This window comes from Schistocerca cancellata, chromosome 7 (genome assembly GCF_023864275.1).
Source record: "Schistocerca cancellata isolate TAMUIC-IGC-003103 chromosome 7, iqSchCanc2.1, whole genome shotgun sequence".
In the NCBI taxonomy this organism is placed as follows: Eukaryota; Metazoa; Arthropoda; class Insecta; order Orthoptera; family Acrididae; genus Schistocerca; species Schistocerca cancellata.
The window spans coordinates 486,028,040-486,048,984 of NC_064632.1; the positions used below are offsets into that span (position 1 = coordinate 486,028,040).

Below are 20,945 nucleotides of genomic sequence, written 5' to 3' on the forward strand. Positions count from 1 at the left end.
TTCCTGTTACTTCCAGTGAGTGGTCCTCTCCTGTCGTTGTCGTTGCTAAGCCAAATGGTGATATTCGTCTGTGTGGCGATTTCAAAGCCACTGTAAATGCTCAATGCCTCATCGACACTTACCCTATGCCCCGACCTGAAGAACTGTTCACTAAACTTGCTGGAGGCCAGTATTTTTCTAAAATTGACCTGTCAGAAGCTTATCATCAACTTCCTCTCGACGCTGCTTCCCGGCAGTTTTTGGTCCTTAACACGCCTATCGGCCTCTATCAATACAAATGATTGCCATTCGGGGTTGCCAGCGCCCCTGCTCTCTTTCAGCGATTCTTGGAACAATTATTGCTCACTGTTCCTGGGTGTATAAATTACCAGGACGACATTGTTGTCACTGGCTCCACCACTGAAGAACATCTTCAAAATCTCCGCACCCTTTTTCGTGTCTTACAGACTGCCGGTCTTAAGTGTAATCTTCAGAAATCAAAATTTGTTCAGGCATCTATCACGTACTTGGAGCTTCAACTCTCTCGGGATGGTATTCGTCCGCTTCAGCAAACTGTCGCTGCGATCGATGCCCTTCCTCACCCTACATCTGTTAAGGAACTGCAGACCTTCCTGGGGAAAATAGCATACTATCACAAGTTCTTACCGTCAGCTGCTTCGGTGGCTCAGCCATTGCATCGCCTGTTGCATAAAAACGTACCTTTTCACTGGTCCGCGTCATGTGATGCGGCTTTCCAGAAATTGAAGACTATGCTGAAACAGGCCCCGTGCCTGGCTACTTACCGACGTGGCCAACATCGTGTTCTTGCCACGGACGCCTCTCAATAAGGGGTCGGTGCAGTCCTGATGCACCGTTTTTCAGACGGCTCTTCATTTCCGGCCGACGGCTCAACATGTGAATGCTGATGCACTGTCTCGCCTTCCCATGGATCCTGATCTGGCATTTGATAAGGACGAACTTTTGTGTTTCCATCTGGACATTGCCGAGCAGTGGGTTGTGGACGGATTCCCCATCACAGGGGACCAGCTGCCGGCTGCTACGGGTTCTGATCCTACCCTATCCTGGGTTTTACGCTGTATTCAGAAGGGTTGGCCAGATCATCCATCCGCTAAGATTTCTGACCCGTTGCGGAACTACTACGCTTTGCGCTACCGCCTCACGGTTAGGGATGGTGATATCCACCTTTCCACCGACAATGCTTCGCCGCGTGTTGTGGTACCTGCGTCTTTGCGTGCTTCGGTCTTGTGCCTCGTTCACCAAGGGCATTGGGGTGTGCTTCGCACAAAATCTCTGGCGCGCCATCATGTGTACTGGCCTTGCATCAACTCTGAAATAGCACACATGGTCGCTGCCTGCGGCTCTTGTGCGTCACAGGCTGCCGCCCCGAAGTCATCTTTGTCACCGTGGCCCTCGCCTGAGACACCCTGGGAGCACATTCATGCTGACTTTGCGGGACCTTTTTTAGGTACTTATTGGCTCCTCGCAATTGACGCCTACTCTAACTTTCCTTTCATTGTCCATTGCACGTCGCCTACCACCGCGGCAGCCACAAGTGCTCTCGCCCGCATTTTTTCTTTGGAAGGCCTTCCCTCTACTCTTGTTACTGATAATGGGTCGCAATTTGCCTCTTCTGATTTTGCGGATTTTTGTGTTCGTCACGGCGTTATGCGTGTCACGGCCCCTCCGTTCCATCCACAATCAAATGGTGAGGCTGAACAAATGGTCCGCACATTTAAGGCTCAAATGCGGAAACTCCTGACTTCTTCTGCTGCTGATGATGCGCTTCTCCAGTTTCTGGCTTCTTACCGTTTCACCCCCATGGGTGACCACAGCCCGGCTGAGCTCTTACATGGCCGACAGCCCCGCATCTTCTGTGGCCTTCCACCTCACGGCCACGGGTGCCTTCACGTGGCCGGTTCACCGCCGCCGACCTTGTCTGGGTGTGGGGATATAGCAGGCGGCCAAAATAGAGTCCGGGCCGCATCTTACGACACCGTGGCTGACTCCTGTATGAAATCCAGACGGACACGGGTGTTGCAGTGCATCATTCGGACCAGCTTCGGCCTCGTGTGCCAGCAACGCCTATTCCGAATGCTGCTACACCACCTTCAGCTCTACCTGACGCTCGGGGTCTTGGCATATCTCATTACTCACAACGCAGCCCTCTCACAGTCATCTCGGTGCCAGTACAAGAACAGACGCCCCCAGGAGACGTGCCCATGCAGGAAACGGATGACCATCATCTGTCGGAGCCAATCTATTTGATATATATATATATATATATATATATAATGGGGGAAAGAAATACAGTAGAAGAAGAATGGGTTGCTTTGAGGGATGAAGTAGTGAAGGCAGCAGAGGATCAAGTAGGTAAAAAGACGACGGCTAGTAGAAATCCTTGGGTGACAGAAGAAATATTGAATTTAATTGACGAAAGGAGAAAATATAAAAATGCAGTAAATGAAGCAGGCAAAAAGGAATACAAACGTCTCAAAAATGAGATCGACAGGAAGTGCAAAATGGCTAAGCAGGCATGGCTAGAGGACAAATGTAAGGATGTAGAGGCTTATCTCACTAGGGGTAAGATAGATACTGCCTACAGGAAAATTAAAGAGACCTTTGGAGAAAAGAGAACCACTTGTATGAATATCAAGAGCTCAGATGGAAACCCAGTTCTAAGCAAAGAAGGAAAGCAGAAAGGTGGAAGGAGTATATAGAGGGTCTATACAAGGGCGATGTACTTGAGGGCAATGTTATAGAAATGGAAGAGGATGTAGATGAAGATGAAATGGGAGATATGATACTGCGTGAAGAGTTTGACAGAGCACTGAAAGACCTGAGTCGAAACAAGGCCCCGGGAGTAGACAACATTCCATTAGAACTACTGACAGCCTTGGGAGAGCCAGTCCTGACAAAACTCTACCATCTGGTGAGCAAAATGTATGAGACAGGTGAAATACCCTCAGACTTCAAGAAGAACATAATAATTCCAATCCCAAAGAAAGCAGGAGTTGACAGATGTGAAAATTACCGAGCTATCAGTTTAATAAGTCACGGCTGCAAAATACTAACGCGAATTCTTTACAGATGATTGGAAAAACTGGTCGAAGCCGACCTCGGGGAAGTTCAATTTGGATTCCATAGAAATATGGGAACACGTGAGGCAATACGGTCCCTACAATTTATTTTAGAATCTAGATTAAGTAAAGGCAAACATACATTTCTAGCATTTGTAGACTTGGAGAAAGCTTTTGACAATATTGACTGGAATGCTCTCTTTCAAAAGCTGAAGGTGGCAGGGGTAAATTACAGGGAGCGAAAGGCTGTTTACAATTTGTACAGAAACCAGATGGCAGTTAGAAGAGTCGAGGGACATGAAAGGGAAGCAGTGGTTGGGAAGGGAGTGAGACAGGGTTGTAGCCTCTCCCCGATGTTATTCAATCTGTATATTGAGCAAGCAGTAAAGGAAACAAACGAAAAATTCGGAGTAGGTATTAAAATCCATGGAGAAGAAATAAAAACTTTGAGGTGCTCCGATGACATTGTGATTCTGTCAGAGACAGCAAAGGACTTGGAAGAGCTGTTGAACGGAATGGACAGTGTCTTGAAAGGAGGATATAAGATGAACGTCAACAAAAGCAAAACGAGGATAATGGAATGTAGTTGAATTAATTCGGGTGATGCTGAGGGAATTAGATTAGGAAATGAGACACTTAAAGTAGTAAAGGAGTTTTGCTATTTGGGGAGCAAAATAACTGATGATGGTCGAAGTAGAGAGGATATAAAATGTAGACTGACAATGGCAAGGAAAGCTTTTCTGAAGAAGAGAAATTTGTTAACATCGAGTATAGATTTAAGTGTCAGGAAGTCGTTTCCTTGCACAGGATAGAGTAGCATGGAAAGCTGCGCCAAACCAGTCTCAGGACTGAAGACCACAACAACAACATACATATATAATTAGGTGATGTTATTTATGTTTAGTTTTATAATATTATCTGCAACACCTTTGAAAAGTTGTTAAATATGTTTGCTACTTCTAAGGCAAGTGTTACATTTTTATTTACTTGTGATAGTTCCACCACTTTCAGTTTTGTAATACTCACTTTATTAGTTAAGTCATAAATGAATTTATCATTATGCGTTATTTTGCAACTGTTGTTACTTTTCTTGGTATTTGGAATATTTTTTTCCAATATATGTGTAATTCAGGTGAAGAAGAGCCTACCCAAGATCATTTTGCAGACATTTATTACCTGTCTCAATTCAGTAGCAATAGCAATAGCAATAGCAATGAGCATAGCTACAACAGTAGCAGAAAGATTGTTCTTCGCTAATGTGGCTTAAATGTAACTTTGACACAGAAAGGGTTTAATTATGCCGCCACAAAAAATCTCTGGTTGCTTAGCAAATAACATCAGAAGTCTGACAGATAGGCAACCAGCTTTTGATAGCAGATTAAAACAATTTCTGAATGACAACTAATCCTTCTCAGTAGATGAATTTTTATATATAAATTAGTAATCACATAGTTAAAGAAACATTAAATTATGTCATGTAAAGAAACCTTTGTTAAACTGACATGTTCCATGTCAATTTAAAGTATTGTATTTATGATCTGTAGAACAAGTATTAATATAATCTAATCCAAACTTGAAGTTACACTTTTTATGTAGTAGTCTTTTCTTCTGGAATGAAACCCTTATTCCCTGTGTGATCCAGCAGTTGGTTCTAGAGTTCCCCCTATTCATTACAGTTGTATGTTGAAAAGCAATTTGAAGGTGAAGGATTAATAAGAGTACATCAATGAAGGTGTTAAATTTTTCATTTAGGACATTTATTATATACAGTGCAAGTTTGACCATCAGCTGCTCTTTTTATTTAAAACCCAAATTTCGACCGATTTCATTCACAGACCATCTTCACGAATTTTATCCAAAAAAAGTAGTATACAGGAAATGTTATAAAATCTTTTCCAAGAAAGTGCAAAACGTACATGAATACTTACAGGGTTTAGTCACAACATGACATTTGTCATTACCTAAACAATGGCCATGTCTCATATGTAGAGCATGTCATGAATTCCAGTGGCATAGTCCATATCAATTCAGGCAGGCTAGGAAAATATCGTACCTTGATAGTCTCAGATGTTATTGGATTTAGCATATGTTAAAATGAAGGACTAAGTAAGGAACATGTATTTTTTTGTTTTCTCCAAAAAAAAATTCTGCTCCGAGATACAGCCCTCCAAAGATGACGTGCACACCATTTTGAAGATGTGAATTTTGGAAAATTTTTTAAAATACTGTATCTCTGGAACAGTTCTAGATATTTTGTTGGCTTTTTTTATTTGAAAGATAATTCCTTTATGATTAAAAAGAAATTCTCCATTTGGACTTACCTGTCAAAGTTCTTTTACTATAGCATTCTGAACTATTTTTATAATTTATGGAACTTTTTTTTCTTCAAAAATTCCAATCCATAAAATTTTGATTTGCTATATAGTTCTACATTCCCTGAAATGGAGAGCTTTCACTTTCAGATTGAACCGGCATTATAAACAGTTGAATTTTTGGCCATACACAAAACCTGTTTTATTACCACATTATCAAATAACAGGCTCATAAAAATCAAAACCTAGCCTTATTTAACATAATTTTAGTTTTGAAAGATTAATAAGATACTCATTTTTCAAGCCTTTTAAATGGTTCCAAAATGTTTGTGAAAGGTCCAAAGACTTAAAGGTTTCAATTTATACAGCTTCTGTGCGCTCTGTTTTGTACTGAAATTAGCCAGTCAATGAACTAAAAATGTGTTTCACTGTTTCAGAATCTTCCTTTGATATAAGAGTGATGCTTTCCTATTGAACCAATAGGAACTGGAGCACTCGACAATCTTCAAAATATTGTGAACAGAAAGTGAGTGGTGATGGTGTTGTTGCTGTCCTTCAGATGGAAACCTATATCCAGAAGCTGGTCCTTGTGGTTAGCGTAAAGTTCACTACAGTTTTGTCTAACTCATAACCGGAGTCTATAATCTTTGCAATCCACCAGTCGCAGGCATACACACATGCCGCAGACATCCCCCTTCTCAGGTTGTGAATCTGAATATTATCCTACTGTTTCTGAGGTGTTAGCCAAACGAAAGAAATTTCTTCTTTCTTGCTCTTTAAAGTGCTTGCAATATGTGTCCGCCCATCACTTTGAGTCCAAAAATGTGTCTTCTGAATCTTTTCACAGGAGTAGTTTGTTTGGGCCGTTCTTTCTTTTTCTGCTCACTTCCTCTTTGGACAAAAGAATGAGGACTGTGGACATGTAAGATTTCATGACTCTCGTAAAATCCTCAGCATTCTGAATCACAGCTGTATTTGGTTTGGCAAGATTATGTTTTGTAGCATGGTGCTTCAGCAGGCCTTTTACACCATCACAAGGCCCCTTCCCATGACCAGTAGCATTGTATACCCAGCCAGTTGGCGCAAGCGACTTACTCAATTCAAACAGCTGGTAAAGATTTTTAAAATGACTAGGAGCACCAAAAGAAACAATGATGATTAAACTTCCTGGCAGATTAAAACTGTGTGCCGGACTGAGACTCGAACTTGGGACCTTTGCCTTTCACGGGCAAGTGCTCTACCAACTTGCCCGCGAAAGGCAAAGGTCTTGTGTTTGAGTCTCGGCCCAGCACACAGTTTTAATCTGCCAGGAAGTTTCATATCAGCGCACACTCCGCTGCAGAGTGACAATCTCATTCTAGGAACAATGATCATCTTCTCTGCCCCTGTTTGCAGTTGAAGGATTTTGTGCATTGCTAGCAAAGCATGTTCTGAGCCATGTCCTGTGTTACCACTTATAACTGCAACACTTGTGGTCTCATTTTGAAAATATGTAACTCCTGTAAAAACTGAAACCTGCTCATTACTCCAAAGATATCCTTGTAATTCTCTTGTGATAATTACAGACCAGTTCTCAGCAAATTCACAGTGAAGCACTAAACATAGTTCTTCTGCCTGTACAAACCCTTTCTCGTCTGCAATGTATTGTTGCAATTTCTTCAGATGCTGAACTGACCATTTAGCAACTTCATCAATGAAACTGTCAAAGGCAACAGTTTTCTTAATTAGTTTATTTTCCTCGCATGTCACATGTGTAATTTCTGCAGAGTTACCTACTACATTTTCCAGGCCAATTGTCTGTAAAGACAGTCACCACATTTTTGAAACAAACGAGTCTTTTGCTTTACTTCACACACTACTAATGACTTCACACGCCCAACCAAGGTATCATATGTCATGTGATCCAATAAGGTCTTCAAAGTTATCAAACAAAGCTCAAAATTCACACAGTACACACATAAACACACATCTCTAGGTGGGTGTGAAAATACCCACTTAGGTCGTAGTGTATAAAATTTTTATCTTCCAGTGTATGAAGTTGTATAGTTGCTCTTATAAACAGCAAAAGTTTCTTTAACACTGCAAGTCATGCACCTCTTCACTTTCACAACTTTTTGACCTACAACTGTTACAGTTGTAGTGTCTTTTTTGTTGGCACTCTGGCGAGAGCAGTCCCATTTATCTTCCAGATAAAATGGCTGCACAATTTAACTTGAGCTACTTCTATAGGATGACCATAATAAGGATCTGGTCTTCCAAAGACACCTTTTACAGACCTCACATTTCTTGATTTGTGTACCATGTACTTTGAAACTGATGGAATGTGGTTCAAAATTGTTTTCTTTGAAAATGTCTCTGGAATAATAGTTAAAACTTGCACCTTTTCACTGTAGGATGCACAATATTCAACAGCTGAATTGATATTTGTGAAAAATTCCAGGCAAGAGGTGCAAGAGTGCTTTGGTTCAGTTTCTTCTGAAGATGGAATTTCTACTTTGAAAAGTGTGGTCAGTTTTACTGTAGCATATTCATCCATAGCTTTAGTAATTTCTCTGCTCTTTCTCGATGCATAGAGCTTATGACTCGACTTCACTGACCACGGTTTCTTAATGGGACTAACACCTACCTCTGTAGCTGACTGATTCAGGGTATTTAATTCTTCCTCTATTGATGCAAAATCTGCATCATCTACACCATGGGAGGCTTCACCTTGTTCAGATATTATGATTGTTGTTATTCTGTCAAAACATTTAGAACACAAAAAGTCATCACTGGGAACATCTTCACTGTGAAGCAGAATCTTCAAATGAGAATACTTGTTCCCAAACCTGGACGAAGTCTGTTTTTTGTTTGTCTTAGATATCACTCTTTTGCGGATATGCAAATAGTCAGCACACTTTACTCTGCTGTGGCCCCAGTCAGAAGACATTTCAGACAATCCTTTTCACAAAACACACTGCAACTGTGTCAACTGGCAAATTCCTCACGAAAACATAGAACTCACTGGATGGTGTCAGATTTCTTAGAAGCCCCATCAGTAAACCAAATTGGCACTGTACAACTACAATACAGAAGCCAGCAATGAACAATCATTACAAAGAAACTGACAAGAAACTACAACAGAGTGAAAGAAATAACTGCAACAAAGAAAGTGAAAAGAAATAACTGCAACAAAGAAAGTGAAAAGAAACAACTGCAACAGAGACAATGGATATAAACATTGTAACAAAGAAATCAGTAAGAAACAACTTCAGTGAAGACATACATTACCCTTGAAGACCTTAAAAAAATTAAAAGATAAAACCCGTCCAGTGTAAAAGTGGATGCTTTTCTTTACAGAGAATATAGTAGTTCATGGGACTTTTCTGTCAACAGGAAAAAATCTAACTTTTATGGACTGGCATTTTTGAAAAAATAAATAAATAAACAAATAATGCCAAAAGGCGACAGTAAAATAGCTTTGACAGATATGTCCAAACGGAGGATATCATTGTAATCATAGAGCAATTATCTTTCAAATAAAAAAACTTGTAACAATATATTCAGAACTGTTACAGAGCTACAGAATTTTAAAATTTTTTCCAAAATTCACATCTTTAAAATAGTGTTCACAGTGTTATCTTTGGAGGCCTATATCTTGGGGCAGGATATTTTTTATTTTTAGAGAAAACAAAAAAAAAAAAAAAAAAAAAAAACATGTTTCTTACTTACTCCTGAATTTTAACATATGCTAAATTCAATAACATCGAAGACTATGAAGGTAATCCCCCGGCCTGAAGTGATATGTATTATGCCCAATGCAATACACAGGACTTTTAAAGGCAAAGGTACTAATAACATGCGTAAACAGAAGCAGTACTGAAGAGACAATCAGAGATATAAGTTCTCCAATTGTACAAAATATTGAGGAGCTCATCTAAAAAAATTTACAAAGTATTTTCATCATATGGTACAATAATATCTCAATGATAAGTTTCTTACGGAATGCAGGGTACTGGACAGTCTTTGGCGAACATCTGTGGTATAATTTCACATGCGAACAGAAAAACGAACTTGTTATCCCCAAACACAAATAACATCGATCTTACACTATAAGGTAGAAATCGTTATAAAACTCTTAACGTTAAACAGTAACATAATCATTGTGTATGCTCTATGAGATGTATATAAAGAAACGTCAATTACATCATACACATAATAAAAGTAGTACCTGCAACGTAAAAACGAGTTAAAATGCTGTGTTCAGTAGTAGGTTGAAATGTCACCCTGCGTTAATATGCCCCTAAGTTACAGTAATGAATCAGTATTGTAAAATATGGACTACATTTAGATAGAAACATCATATGTAAATAAAGTTTAATTAAAGTGCTTAAATAAAATCCTAGTATATCAGTAATAATAATACCATGAAAGGGGGGGGGGGGGTTAATAACCACAGCATAACTAACCATGTGCCCATATTTGGCTTTAAGGAATGTTGGTAACACAGTTATATAATAGTGATAATGATGAATGACTTTCTTTGTCAAACTTTAGGTAAAAGATATTAGGTGCTTAGTCACTAAGAATATATTTTCGAGAGGCAAATAGAATTTTTTTTTTTGGGAGGGGGGGGGGGGGGGCTGATTCAGGCAAGTGATTACTAAACAAAATACATACTTGTGTATGTAAAGATTTAAAGACATTGAATGGAATGTAGACTGTGGGCTACAGATGATTATCTAACACAAGGATGAAATGTAGACCTCAGGTTAACAGATGACATATCTAACATATATTACATAATGTCCGTATCAAGGATTTGTTATAAAATGACAAACAATTTAATGAAGAATATGTAATTGCCAAATTTACATATTGTCTACAATGAACGTGTATTCACATGATGTCATGTCTATATGCAAGTGGAGTCAATATGTGAAGATTATGCACGTAACAGCACTTGACAATAACAGTTTTATTTGAAAAAGAAACTTATGACTCATTGCACATTACAATGAGAACTACATCATGAGAGTAAGAACATACTTCTTACAAAAGGCAGCTTATTGGCCAGAAGTTCATGTCAAATATAATAAAGTTAAACATAGTATTGCTGAGTGTTTTAACATACTAAATGTAAAATAACAGGAAAGAAGCTACATACATTTCACATAATACGATCTATGAGGGTGATTTGAAAAGTTCTCGGAATGGAATAGGAAAAAAGTGCTTACATCACTGAAACTTCTTTTATTTTTCAATATAGTCTCCTTGTAGATTAATGCCCTTGGTCCAACGATATTCCAGTGCCTTGATCCCATTTCCAAAATGAGTTTCTTCCAGGCCTGTAAAATAGTTGTCAACTCCGGCTATCAATTCTTCGCTTGATGTGAATCTTCGTCCACCAAAATAATTTTCACTTATGGGAAGAGAGGTAATTTTGACTCAGGCATATCAGGTGAATAAGGCAGGTGTGGCAACATTTCATACCTTAGTTCATGTAATTTTGCCACAGTGACGGCACATGTGTGCGGGTGCACATCAAGAGTTGCGGCACCCATCTTGCAGATAATTTTTTCATTTCTAGTTCTTCAGTTAAAATGTGGTATACCGTTTAGGACAACATCTGGCAAGCGTGAGCAATTTCACGCACTTTCAATCGGCGTACCTCCGTGATCATTTTGTGCACTTTTGCAGTCATTTCTGGAGTAATGACACATCTTGGCCGACCACTGTGCGGGTTATCACCTAAGCTCTCACAACCAAATTTAAATTAATTTGTCCATTTGGCAACAGTTGAAAATGAAGGAGCAGAGTCCCTAGTGTATTCTGGAAATCGGCATGAATGTCCTTTTCTTTCATAGCTTTCTTTACAAAGTACTTAATCACTGCTTGAATCTTGATTTTTTTCCCCTGACTTCACATATTACTACATGGAAACAACAGAGCCACATCACCACCACAGCTCTCTTCCAAGAGCACTGACGTGGCCCGTGCTTACAGGAAACAGTGCAATGAATATCACACAAACAACTCGTTGCGCTAGTGCTGACCTCTTGTGGTGATTCTGAGAACTTTTCAAACCACCCTCATAATTAAATGGAAGCTACTGTAATTTTTTCCCTGTAATAAAACATTGGCTCACAGGACCACAAGTTACAACATAACTTTTGGAACTGATGAATGCTATACAACAGATTCACAATGAAAGCTAACTTCTTGAATACATTACAGTGAAAGCAAGAAATTAATACTATGCTACTTTTTAACAACTGAGACCTATGTAATAATATTAATAGGGTACACATATACATACCTGTGTAACAAACTGAAGGGGGAAAGATCATTAAAAGAACAATGAAGGAGTGGATGGGGTACATTAATAGTGAGCCTGATAGTAAAAAATTTATGTGATGTAACATTATATTTTTAGGAGATATGACAACCCCCTCGCCTTAATACGTACATACATATCCATGACTAGTAAATTATTTGAATATTAAGCAACATTTTATGCTGAACAGCGTGAATAACAAACCATAATACAATCCATCTTTAGTGCAGTTGCATATTGAAGAAACATAACAGGGAGTATAGGAAAATTATGTATAATAAAAGTGTCATTAACATCACGTGTTGCCATTAAAACATTAGATAAAACTTGTCACCTGTATGTCAGGCAATCTCTCTATATTATAAAACAATTAAGCCATAAGCTTTATCATGAAGACAAGCCTGTTGGAATTTGGGGGGAGGGGGGTGGGGTGGGGGGGAGTAGTGATAGAATTCGAGAACATGGTTTATGAAATAGAACCAGGAGTGAAAGACGTCAGAAAAATACTGTAAGGCGGCTTTATTTTTCAGATCTTTTTGTTCATTGAGAACATCATTACAAAAGATTTCTATTTCCTCCAGAAGGTTCATATTAAATCCGTTTTTGTGCTTGATGCAGTATTTTCATATTTAATTAGTGGTGCATATGGTATGGTTACAAGCTTTAAGATGGAAGCCTAGAGCTAAAGTATGTGATTGTTGTGTGTGTTTCTGAAACATTGACTTCAGTTTCCTCCCAGTTTGACCTATGTAAAACTTTTCACATTGTTGACAGTTAATTCTGTAGCCACCTGGTTGGTCATATATTGATTTTTTTACACCTAAGTCCTTTGTAGTATTATTGCAATTTTTCAGTTTGGAAAGCTAACATCACATTACTTTTCTTAAATACATTGTTTATTTTGTCTGAGATACTGCCCACACATCGAAAACTTATATATCTGCTTTTTTAACACTTTCGTCTTTTGATTCATCCTATATGCTTTAACTGTTTTTCTTTTTCTGTAAGATATTTATCAACTAGCTGTTCTTAGTATCCAACAATGGAAAATCCTGGATGGAATGCAACAATATTATGAAAACAAAAGGCGTTACCACATTGCAGAGATGCTGAGTCACAGTTGGGCTGTCACAAATAAAGCTTTCGGCCATTAAGGCCTTCATCAACAATAGACGACACACACACACACACACACACACACACACACACACACACACACACACACACACACGAGTTGCTTTTTGTGTGTGTGTGTGTGTGTGTGTGTGTGTGTGTGTGTCGTCATCTATTCTTGACGAAGGCCTTAATGGCCGAAATCTTTATTAGTGACAGTCTTTTTGTTGTGCCCATCTGCAACTCATCATCTTCGCTACATGGTGAGCAGCAACTTTCCTTTTCATAATATTGTTCTTAGTATCCATTACTACAGCTACCGATTTCAATGTATTTACTTCATTGTTAAAGTTAACAGCAGAAATGGGTGTTTTTAGCACCCTGTCATGCTATGGAAGTATGCATGCTTATATCTTACGAGGTGGCAGAATGTTTCATGAATGGGGACGTTGCTTTCTGTATATGTTAAAGACTAGTTTGTTATCTGCTTTAGAAGTTAGTTTTACTATCGTTTTCTCTTTCTGTAGTGAATTTTATATTTGGATGATCATTATTAAACAGATTGTAGATCTCATTGACTACTTCATCACTACCATTGACTAGTATAATGGTGTTTATAGAAACTACACATTTCCTAAACCTCACCATACTTTTCCTTCATCTCTTTTCCTGCCCCTTCTGCCAGGAGGGGGAGTTCCTGGCTCCAAAAGCATGCAATGTGTGTTCTCCTGCCACTGCGTCATGAGTAGATTTTTTAACTATCCAGTTGCATTATATTTTCAAAATTTGATTATTTTCATTGATATATTTTTACAATTTCTGCCGTATGTCTCCTATCACTGATTGCATCTTTTATTACTTGGTGCTTTTGTGTGTGGTTCTTGGAAGTTTAGACTTTGGCACATCAAATGTAACTTTTTTCTAACAATGTTCACTTTTTGACACTCGAATTCATCTTTTGTTCTGAGCCAGTCATGGGGATATTTTTACTGTAAGAAAGGACAAACCTTGTTTATTGTAGGTGACATTTTTGCAGTCTGTTTTTGTTTTTACTTTCTTCCATTTTGATGATTTTTGGCTCTGTCTTCCGGCAGTTCATGCATGGTTTGCTTCTACATCTACATCTACATTTATACTCCGCAAGCCACCCAAAGGTGTGTGGCGGAGGGCACTTTACGTGCCACTGTCATTACCTCCCTTTCCTGTTCCAGTCGCGTATGGTTCGCGGGAAGAACGACTGTCTGAAAGCCTCTGTGCGTGCTCTAATCTCTCTAATTTTACATTTGTGATCTCCTCGGGAGGTATAAGTAGGGGGAAGCAATATATTCGATACCTCATCCAGAAACGCACCCTCTCGAAACCTGGCGAGCAAGCTACACCGCGAAGCAGAGCGCCTCTCTTGCAGAGTCCGCCACTTGAGTTTGTTAAATATCTCCGTAACGCTATCACGGTTACCAAATAACCCTGTGACGAAACGCGCCGCTCTTCTTTGAATCTTCTCTATCTCCTCCGTCAACCCGATCTGGTACGGATCCCACACTGATGAGCAATACTCAAGTATAGGTCGAACGAGTGTTTTGTAAGCCACCTCCTTTGTTGATGGACTACATTTTCTAAGGACTCTCCCAATGAATCTCAACCTGGTACCCGCCTTACCAACAATTAATTTTATATGATCACTCCACTTCAAATCGTTCCGCACGCATACTCCCAGATATTTTACAGAAGTAACTGCTACCAGTGTTTGTTCCGCTATCATATAATCATACAATAAAGGATCCTTCTTTCTATGTATTCGCAATACATTACATTTGTCTATGTTAAGGGTCAGTTGCCACTCCCTGCACCAAGTGCCTATCCGGTGCAGATCTTCCTGCATTTCGCTACAATTTTCTAATGCTGCAACTTCTCTGTATACTACAGCATCATCCGCGAAAAGCCGCATGGAACTTCCGACACTATCTACTAGGTCATTTATATATATTGTGAAAAGCAATGGTCCCATAACACTCCCCTGTGGCACACCAGAGGTTACTTTAACGTCTGTAGACGTCTCTCCGTTGATAACAACATGCTGCGTTCTGTTTGCTAAAAACTCTTCAATCCAGCCACACAGCTGGTCTGATATTCCATAGGCTCTTACTTTGTTTATCAGGCGACAGTGCGGAACTGTATCGAACGCCTTCCGGAAGTCAAGAAAAATAGCATCTACCTGGGAGCCTGTATCTAATATTTTCTGGGTCTCATGAACAAATAAAGCGAGTTGGGTCTCACACGATCGCTGTTTCCGGAATCCATGTTGATTCCTACATAGTAGATTCTGAGTTTCCAAAAACGACATGATATTCGAGCAAAAAACATGTTCTAAAATTCTACAACAGATCGACGTCAGAGATATAGGTCTATAGTTTTGCGCATCTGCTCGACGACCCTTCTTGAAGACTGGGACTACCTGTGCTCTTTTCCAATCATTTGGAACCTTCCGTTCCTCTAGAGACTTGCGGTACACGGTTGTTAGAAGGGGGGGCAAGTTCTTTCGCGTACTCTGTGTAGAATCGAATTGGTATCCCGTCAGGTCCAGTGGACTTTCCTCTGTTGAGTGATTCCAGTTGCTTTTCTATTCCTTGGACACTTATTTCGATGTCAGCCATTTTTTCGTTTGTGCGAGGATTTAGAGAAGGAACTGCAGTGCGGTCTTCCTCTGTGAAACAGCTTTGGAAAAAGGTGTTTAGTATTTCAGCTTTACGCTTGTCATCCTCTGTTTCAATGCCATCATCATCCCGGAGTGTCTGGATATGCTGTTTCGAGCCACTTACTGATTTAACGTAAGACCAGAACTTCCTAGGATTTTCTGTCAAGTCGGTACATAGAATTTTACTTTCGAATTCACCGAACGCTTCACGCATAGCCCTCCTTACGCTAACTTTGACATCGTTTAGCTTCTGTTTGTCTGCTTCAAGCTTCAAGCTTAGAAACACATTTGTGTGCTTTAGGCAGTTATTTTTTCTTCTTAGACACCATTGACTACACACTGTAAACTTAAAATGCCCTAACTAATGTTCACTAATTCATTTTTGCAATATTGACATCAATCTATTTGACTGCATCACTGTAATTCAATTTTTCAAAAAATCACATACGTCTATACTCATATCATTAAATTTATTGTAAAACATATAAGAAGGTGTGAACTGTTGAAGTTCCATTGGAGAGATAGGAATTGACTTCTACTCAGAATAACATTCAATATAGCAGTGCAAGTGATGACTGAGGCAGGATTAGGAGTGGCAATGAAGACGTATGAAGAGGTTTGAGAACATATAAAGGAGCATGGAACACAACAAAAAACATGAAAGGATGTAAGAGAGATCAGCCTCAAGCAATGATAGGAAACAATAATATGAGCATTGATATGGATGAATTTATATTCAAAAAGAGCCATCTCATGAATGCTTGTATTTGGAGGAATCAAACAACAGAAAGGCTGAGGTGCAATAACAGTTTGAAATGGGATAGATGCTGCCCACCATACAGAGAGGAGGCATTGAGAAGCAGACGGGCACATTACAATTTTAAATATGTCCGTCTGCTGCTCAGCTGTTGAGTAACAATCTATCCTAATTCGCATTGTATTAAGAGGAACTACCGGATATCCAGTGAGAAGCCTGCAGGGAGGATCGCTTCATTATAGACGCATGTGCTGTGAGTGACTGAAACACAATGATACACTTCGTTCACACAATAAATATGAGGGGGCTCATCATATTAGTGCACAGTTGGCTTTTGACATTGAAGTTGTGTCCTTATCCTTTGACAAGTTATCTGAGTGGACAGATGGAGATTACAAGTACTGTCCTGTGAGTCTGCTGTCTCAATGTCGTTCTGTGTCGTGCAGTCCATTTCACGAGAGACGAAGGCCCAGGCTTTTGACATTTCTATTTCATCTTTTTCTCCTTCTCCCATTCCCCCTCCTTTTTTGTCTCCCCCCTCCTTTTTCGTCTCCACGCTTTCCCCTCTCACCCAACTCCTCCTCAAACTCCCCCGCCCCCTCATCCTGTCCATGTACTTCAACTCCTCTCACTCTCTCCCCCAGAGGCACTTTAGCAAAATCTTTAAATATAATGCATTATTATCCATTTACCAAGATATTTTTAGTTATATTTTGTCATTGATTGTGTGTAATAAAAGCTATGAAGCTTACTGGCACACAATTTTAATCTGCCAGGAAGTTTCACACCAGTGTACACTCCACTGCAGAGTGAAAATTTCATTCTAAAACCTGTTGTTTTTAGCATCATTTTGATTGACATGTTTTGAGGAAGTCATGATTTGTGATTATTAATTTCCAGGCCCACAGTTACTGCATCTGTAGGCAGTAAAAGTGCATCACCAACAAAATCTGCACGAAATACGTCAGCAGAGAAAGCTGAAAATGAGTTGCAAAGTGAAAGTCCTGAACTCGTATGTAAAAAGGATGGTGCAGAAAGTGAAAATGACGAAAAACTTGTGGAGTCATCAGAGGAAGATGATCAGTGTCCTTCAGATTCATCAACTGAAAGACTCTTCATTGCTTGTAGTGATGATGATGACAGCACCAGAGAACATCACACACAGAAGAAAAAGAAGGTGACGCGTCAGCCAGCTCCAAAACTAAATCGAACTAAGAATCTAGAAGAAAGAAGAAAATCACAGTGTTCTGATAGAAGTGAAATTGAGTCATGTGATAACAAGACATGTGATAATAAGAACGCAAGTGCAAGTTTTAATAAGAATGCAAGTGCAAGTGTAAATAAAAATGCAACTGCAAGTGTTCAAAAACAAATAAAAACCTATGGAAAACAGTCAAAGCATAATACGTTGAATGTTTCTGCTACTGCAAGCTGTGCAGCACATGAACTAGAGAAATCGAGTCCCGGTAACAATGGAAACATATCCGAAGAAGAAAAACACACTTCAGAAGACCATAGTAAGAGAATTAATTTGATGTCAAACTTCAGTGTATCTTACAGACTGTGGAAATTGATGCTTGAGAAAGACAGCCAAGAGGAAACGAGAGCCAATTTTCTGAAAAGTGAAAGCGGCTACAGGCCCATAGTGATGCTTGTGCGAAGCAAGCAAGATGCTGTGAGGGTTAGTAGAACATAATTTTTATAACTTTTTCTTTATAAATCTTTTCCCTAGAAACTTGTTGGTGAAAGTACGCTGTGTCAGGCAACTGAGAAACCAAGGAAAAGTAGAAATGGAAAACAAGAAACTTTATTGATCAAATTTTTGTTGAATATATGTTCCTGCCCTACAGTATTTTCAGTCTTGTTTATATTCCTGTCTACCATCTTATCCCTCAACTATATGGCAAGATTGCTTACCATTACTCCTTGCATTATTTACAATGTGTGGCATTAAATGCATTCATATTTTGTCACAGGATTACCATAATGAGAAATAACCACTGCAGTATCTTTTTAATTGGATTGTATGACTGTTCTACATTATGTCTTCTTAACAGTGTAGGCAAAGGTAAATTGGACCTATTTGCATAATTATCATTCAGATTAGATCTGGTACAAATTTAGGTATGCTTCTTTGTGGACATTTTGAGGCTGCAACCCTTTTCTATTATTCTTGCTACCAGCCCTTTGGTATAGTTCTGTGCTGATCATCGGACTGCTTGGCGGTATACAGTTGGTTTCATGATGTTTATGAATATGACAGCATGCGTACAACACATAGCAATGACAGTGTTAACAGTAAGTAACAAAATGTAATTTATTTTGAAGCTTCTCCCACTCAATTGCTGTATTTATCACAGTCATTGCTTTCAAATAATTAATATTATGTTGAGAATTAGTGGGTCTCTATTAGAGGGATATTGAATTCAGAGCGGCACTCTTATCATGACTATACACTAATATCAGGACCTAGTAATTAGACGATGGTCACCACATTGAGAACATTGAATTTTAAAAAGTAAAAATCTAAATCAATACTTCCATTAGACTTCTAATATATCCTACATGTTTTGATTCAATGACTAAGTATTAGATGCTTAATGTTTTTTAGTCAGAGACTTGAGATAGACCACCCAAAAATGATTCCGTTAGCACAGTACAGCTTTTTTACTGGAAGTATCCATATCCCTTTGTTACTTTGCAGTTGAATAGTTTCAGCATGATGTTAGGTAGATCTCCGCTCACAGCTGGTAAAGTAGTTGTTTATTAAAACACGACTGGCTTCATGGCTTTAAGCCGTATCATCAGGTGAACAATCTAAGAACTCCACTCACAGCTGGTAAAATTGTTTTAATAAAAAGACGACCAATTTTGTGGCTTTAAGCTGCATCATCAGGTGAACAGTGTAAAAAGATCATAGGATTCCATTGCTTCCTAGTCAAAATTTACTATTCAGAGAATATTATCAATACTGTGGCGAGCAAAAGGTAAAGAATTAGTGCCCCATTCTTTAAAATTTGCCTGCATTATTATGACAGTAGGGCTGCCCAGTGCAGGACCAGGCAAAAGCGGCCCGCATGAATGATAAAGAAAGACTCTTTCTCGTTCGTGCAGGCCACTTTTGCCTTGCCCTGCACTGATCTGCAGTGCTGTCATACTGATCAGGCAAATTTTTTTAAGGATATGGCACTTCTTTACCTTTCGCTCGCCATAGTATTGATGATATTCTCTGAATAGTAAATTTTGACTAGGAAGCAATGGAATCCTATGATCTTTTAACATTGTTCACCTGCTGATGCAGCTTAAAGCCACGAAACCGGTTGTGTTTTAATAAATGGCAGTTTTACCAGCTGTGAGCAGAATTCTTCCTAACATCATGCCTTTCAACAGCTGCGGTTGCCCGGAATATAAAATAATATGTGGATAGTTTAAGCATTCCTGATCCAAGCTTTCTGTGCTACAATGCCCTCTTCTGCCAAAGTAAATAGATCAAGTAATAATAATAATCGGTATTCTCTCAGTGAGAGAGATGTTGTATCTGCCAAGTAGTTTTTAAATGAGCACACACACACACACACACACACACACACACACACGCGCGCACTCTCTCTCTCTCTCTCTCTCTCTCTCTCTCTCTCCAAATACTGCAGATAGACGTAATATAAAAACAAAAAACTATCGTTGCTCTTGAGCCTCTTAATTGGGGATAATAAAAGTACAGGTTGGGGACGAATAGGAAGAACGACAGGATATTCAGACCCCCACTTGGAAAGGAAACAAACAAGAAAGGGAAGGTGTCAAGAAGCGTAAGAGATCAAGGATAGTACAGTGGTTACCATTTTGTCAACTTCAGCCTAGATATTATTACTGATTCAGAGGTAGAGATGAAATAAGAAGAAGGGAAATGAGAAGTAAATTCAGTAGTAGGTTTAAGAATTAGAAGGAGAGCACAGAAATGTGCAAGTCCCAGCAATACATCTCAGTCCTTCCTGAAGTATATCACCAAAACCCCAAACATTATTCAAGCCAATCCTCAGCTACCCTTTACCTGAAGGCAGACCACTCACTGCCATCCTCCTTACATACTGAGGCACTACTGTTGTGATGCTTGTCTGTGGGAAGTGTGTGTCAGAGGGGCTGTGTCAGCTCTCACACGCATGAACATACAAAATTGCTACTGATGACCCCATTCCTTCCTACCAATTGAAATGTAGAAATCGTAAAAACCCGAGACCACTCACAAAAACTCGTTAGAGCCTCTATAGGATCCTTACCCCTTCGTGAGCTGTGTACTCCCATATTCTCCCTACTTTCAGAAATTGCTAAAATAACCACCCTGACTGTCTCGTAGTAGAAAGCTTCAAAGTTTCTCTGAAATTCATCTAAACACTGTAAGACTAGCACCTCCAACCCATCATGCAGAGCATTCCATTGTACATAAAAGACACCAGCCACATCATGGAATACTCAGATTCTTTCTCATGCATCTCTCTTCCGTCTCTCACCCGGAATACTCTTTGTCACTATCAATTTGACTTCACCTATGCAGACATCCAAAATAAGTATGGTATCTCAGCCCTAGAATGTTGCTTCTCCCTATACTCACCTCAATGTCCAAAACCAAAGAATGGAAACTCCAGGCAGAAATATCAACAATGTAGGAAAGGATACTGCAGCA

General features: G+C 39.3%; 1 protein-coding gene across 2 annotated transcripts in view; it reads left to right on the forward strand.

The window, feature by feature from the left end:
* The window catches only part of LOC126092134 (little elongation complex subunit 2-like), a 266,729-nt gene that overhangs the window by 186,098 nt on the left and 59,686 nt on the right, over positions 1-20,945 (forward strand). For both annotated transcript variants that reach the window (XM_049907590.1, XM_049907591.1), the window contains one exon: positions 17,168-17,948. In XM_049907590.1, coding sequence (XP_049763547.1) covers positions 17,168-17,948 — 781 coding nt within the window. The remainder of the gene's footprint in view (positions 1-17,167; positions 17,949-20,945) is intronic.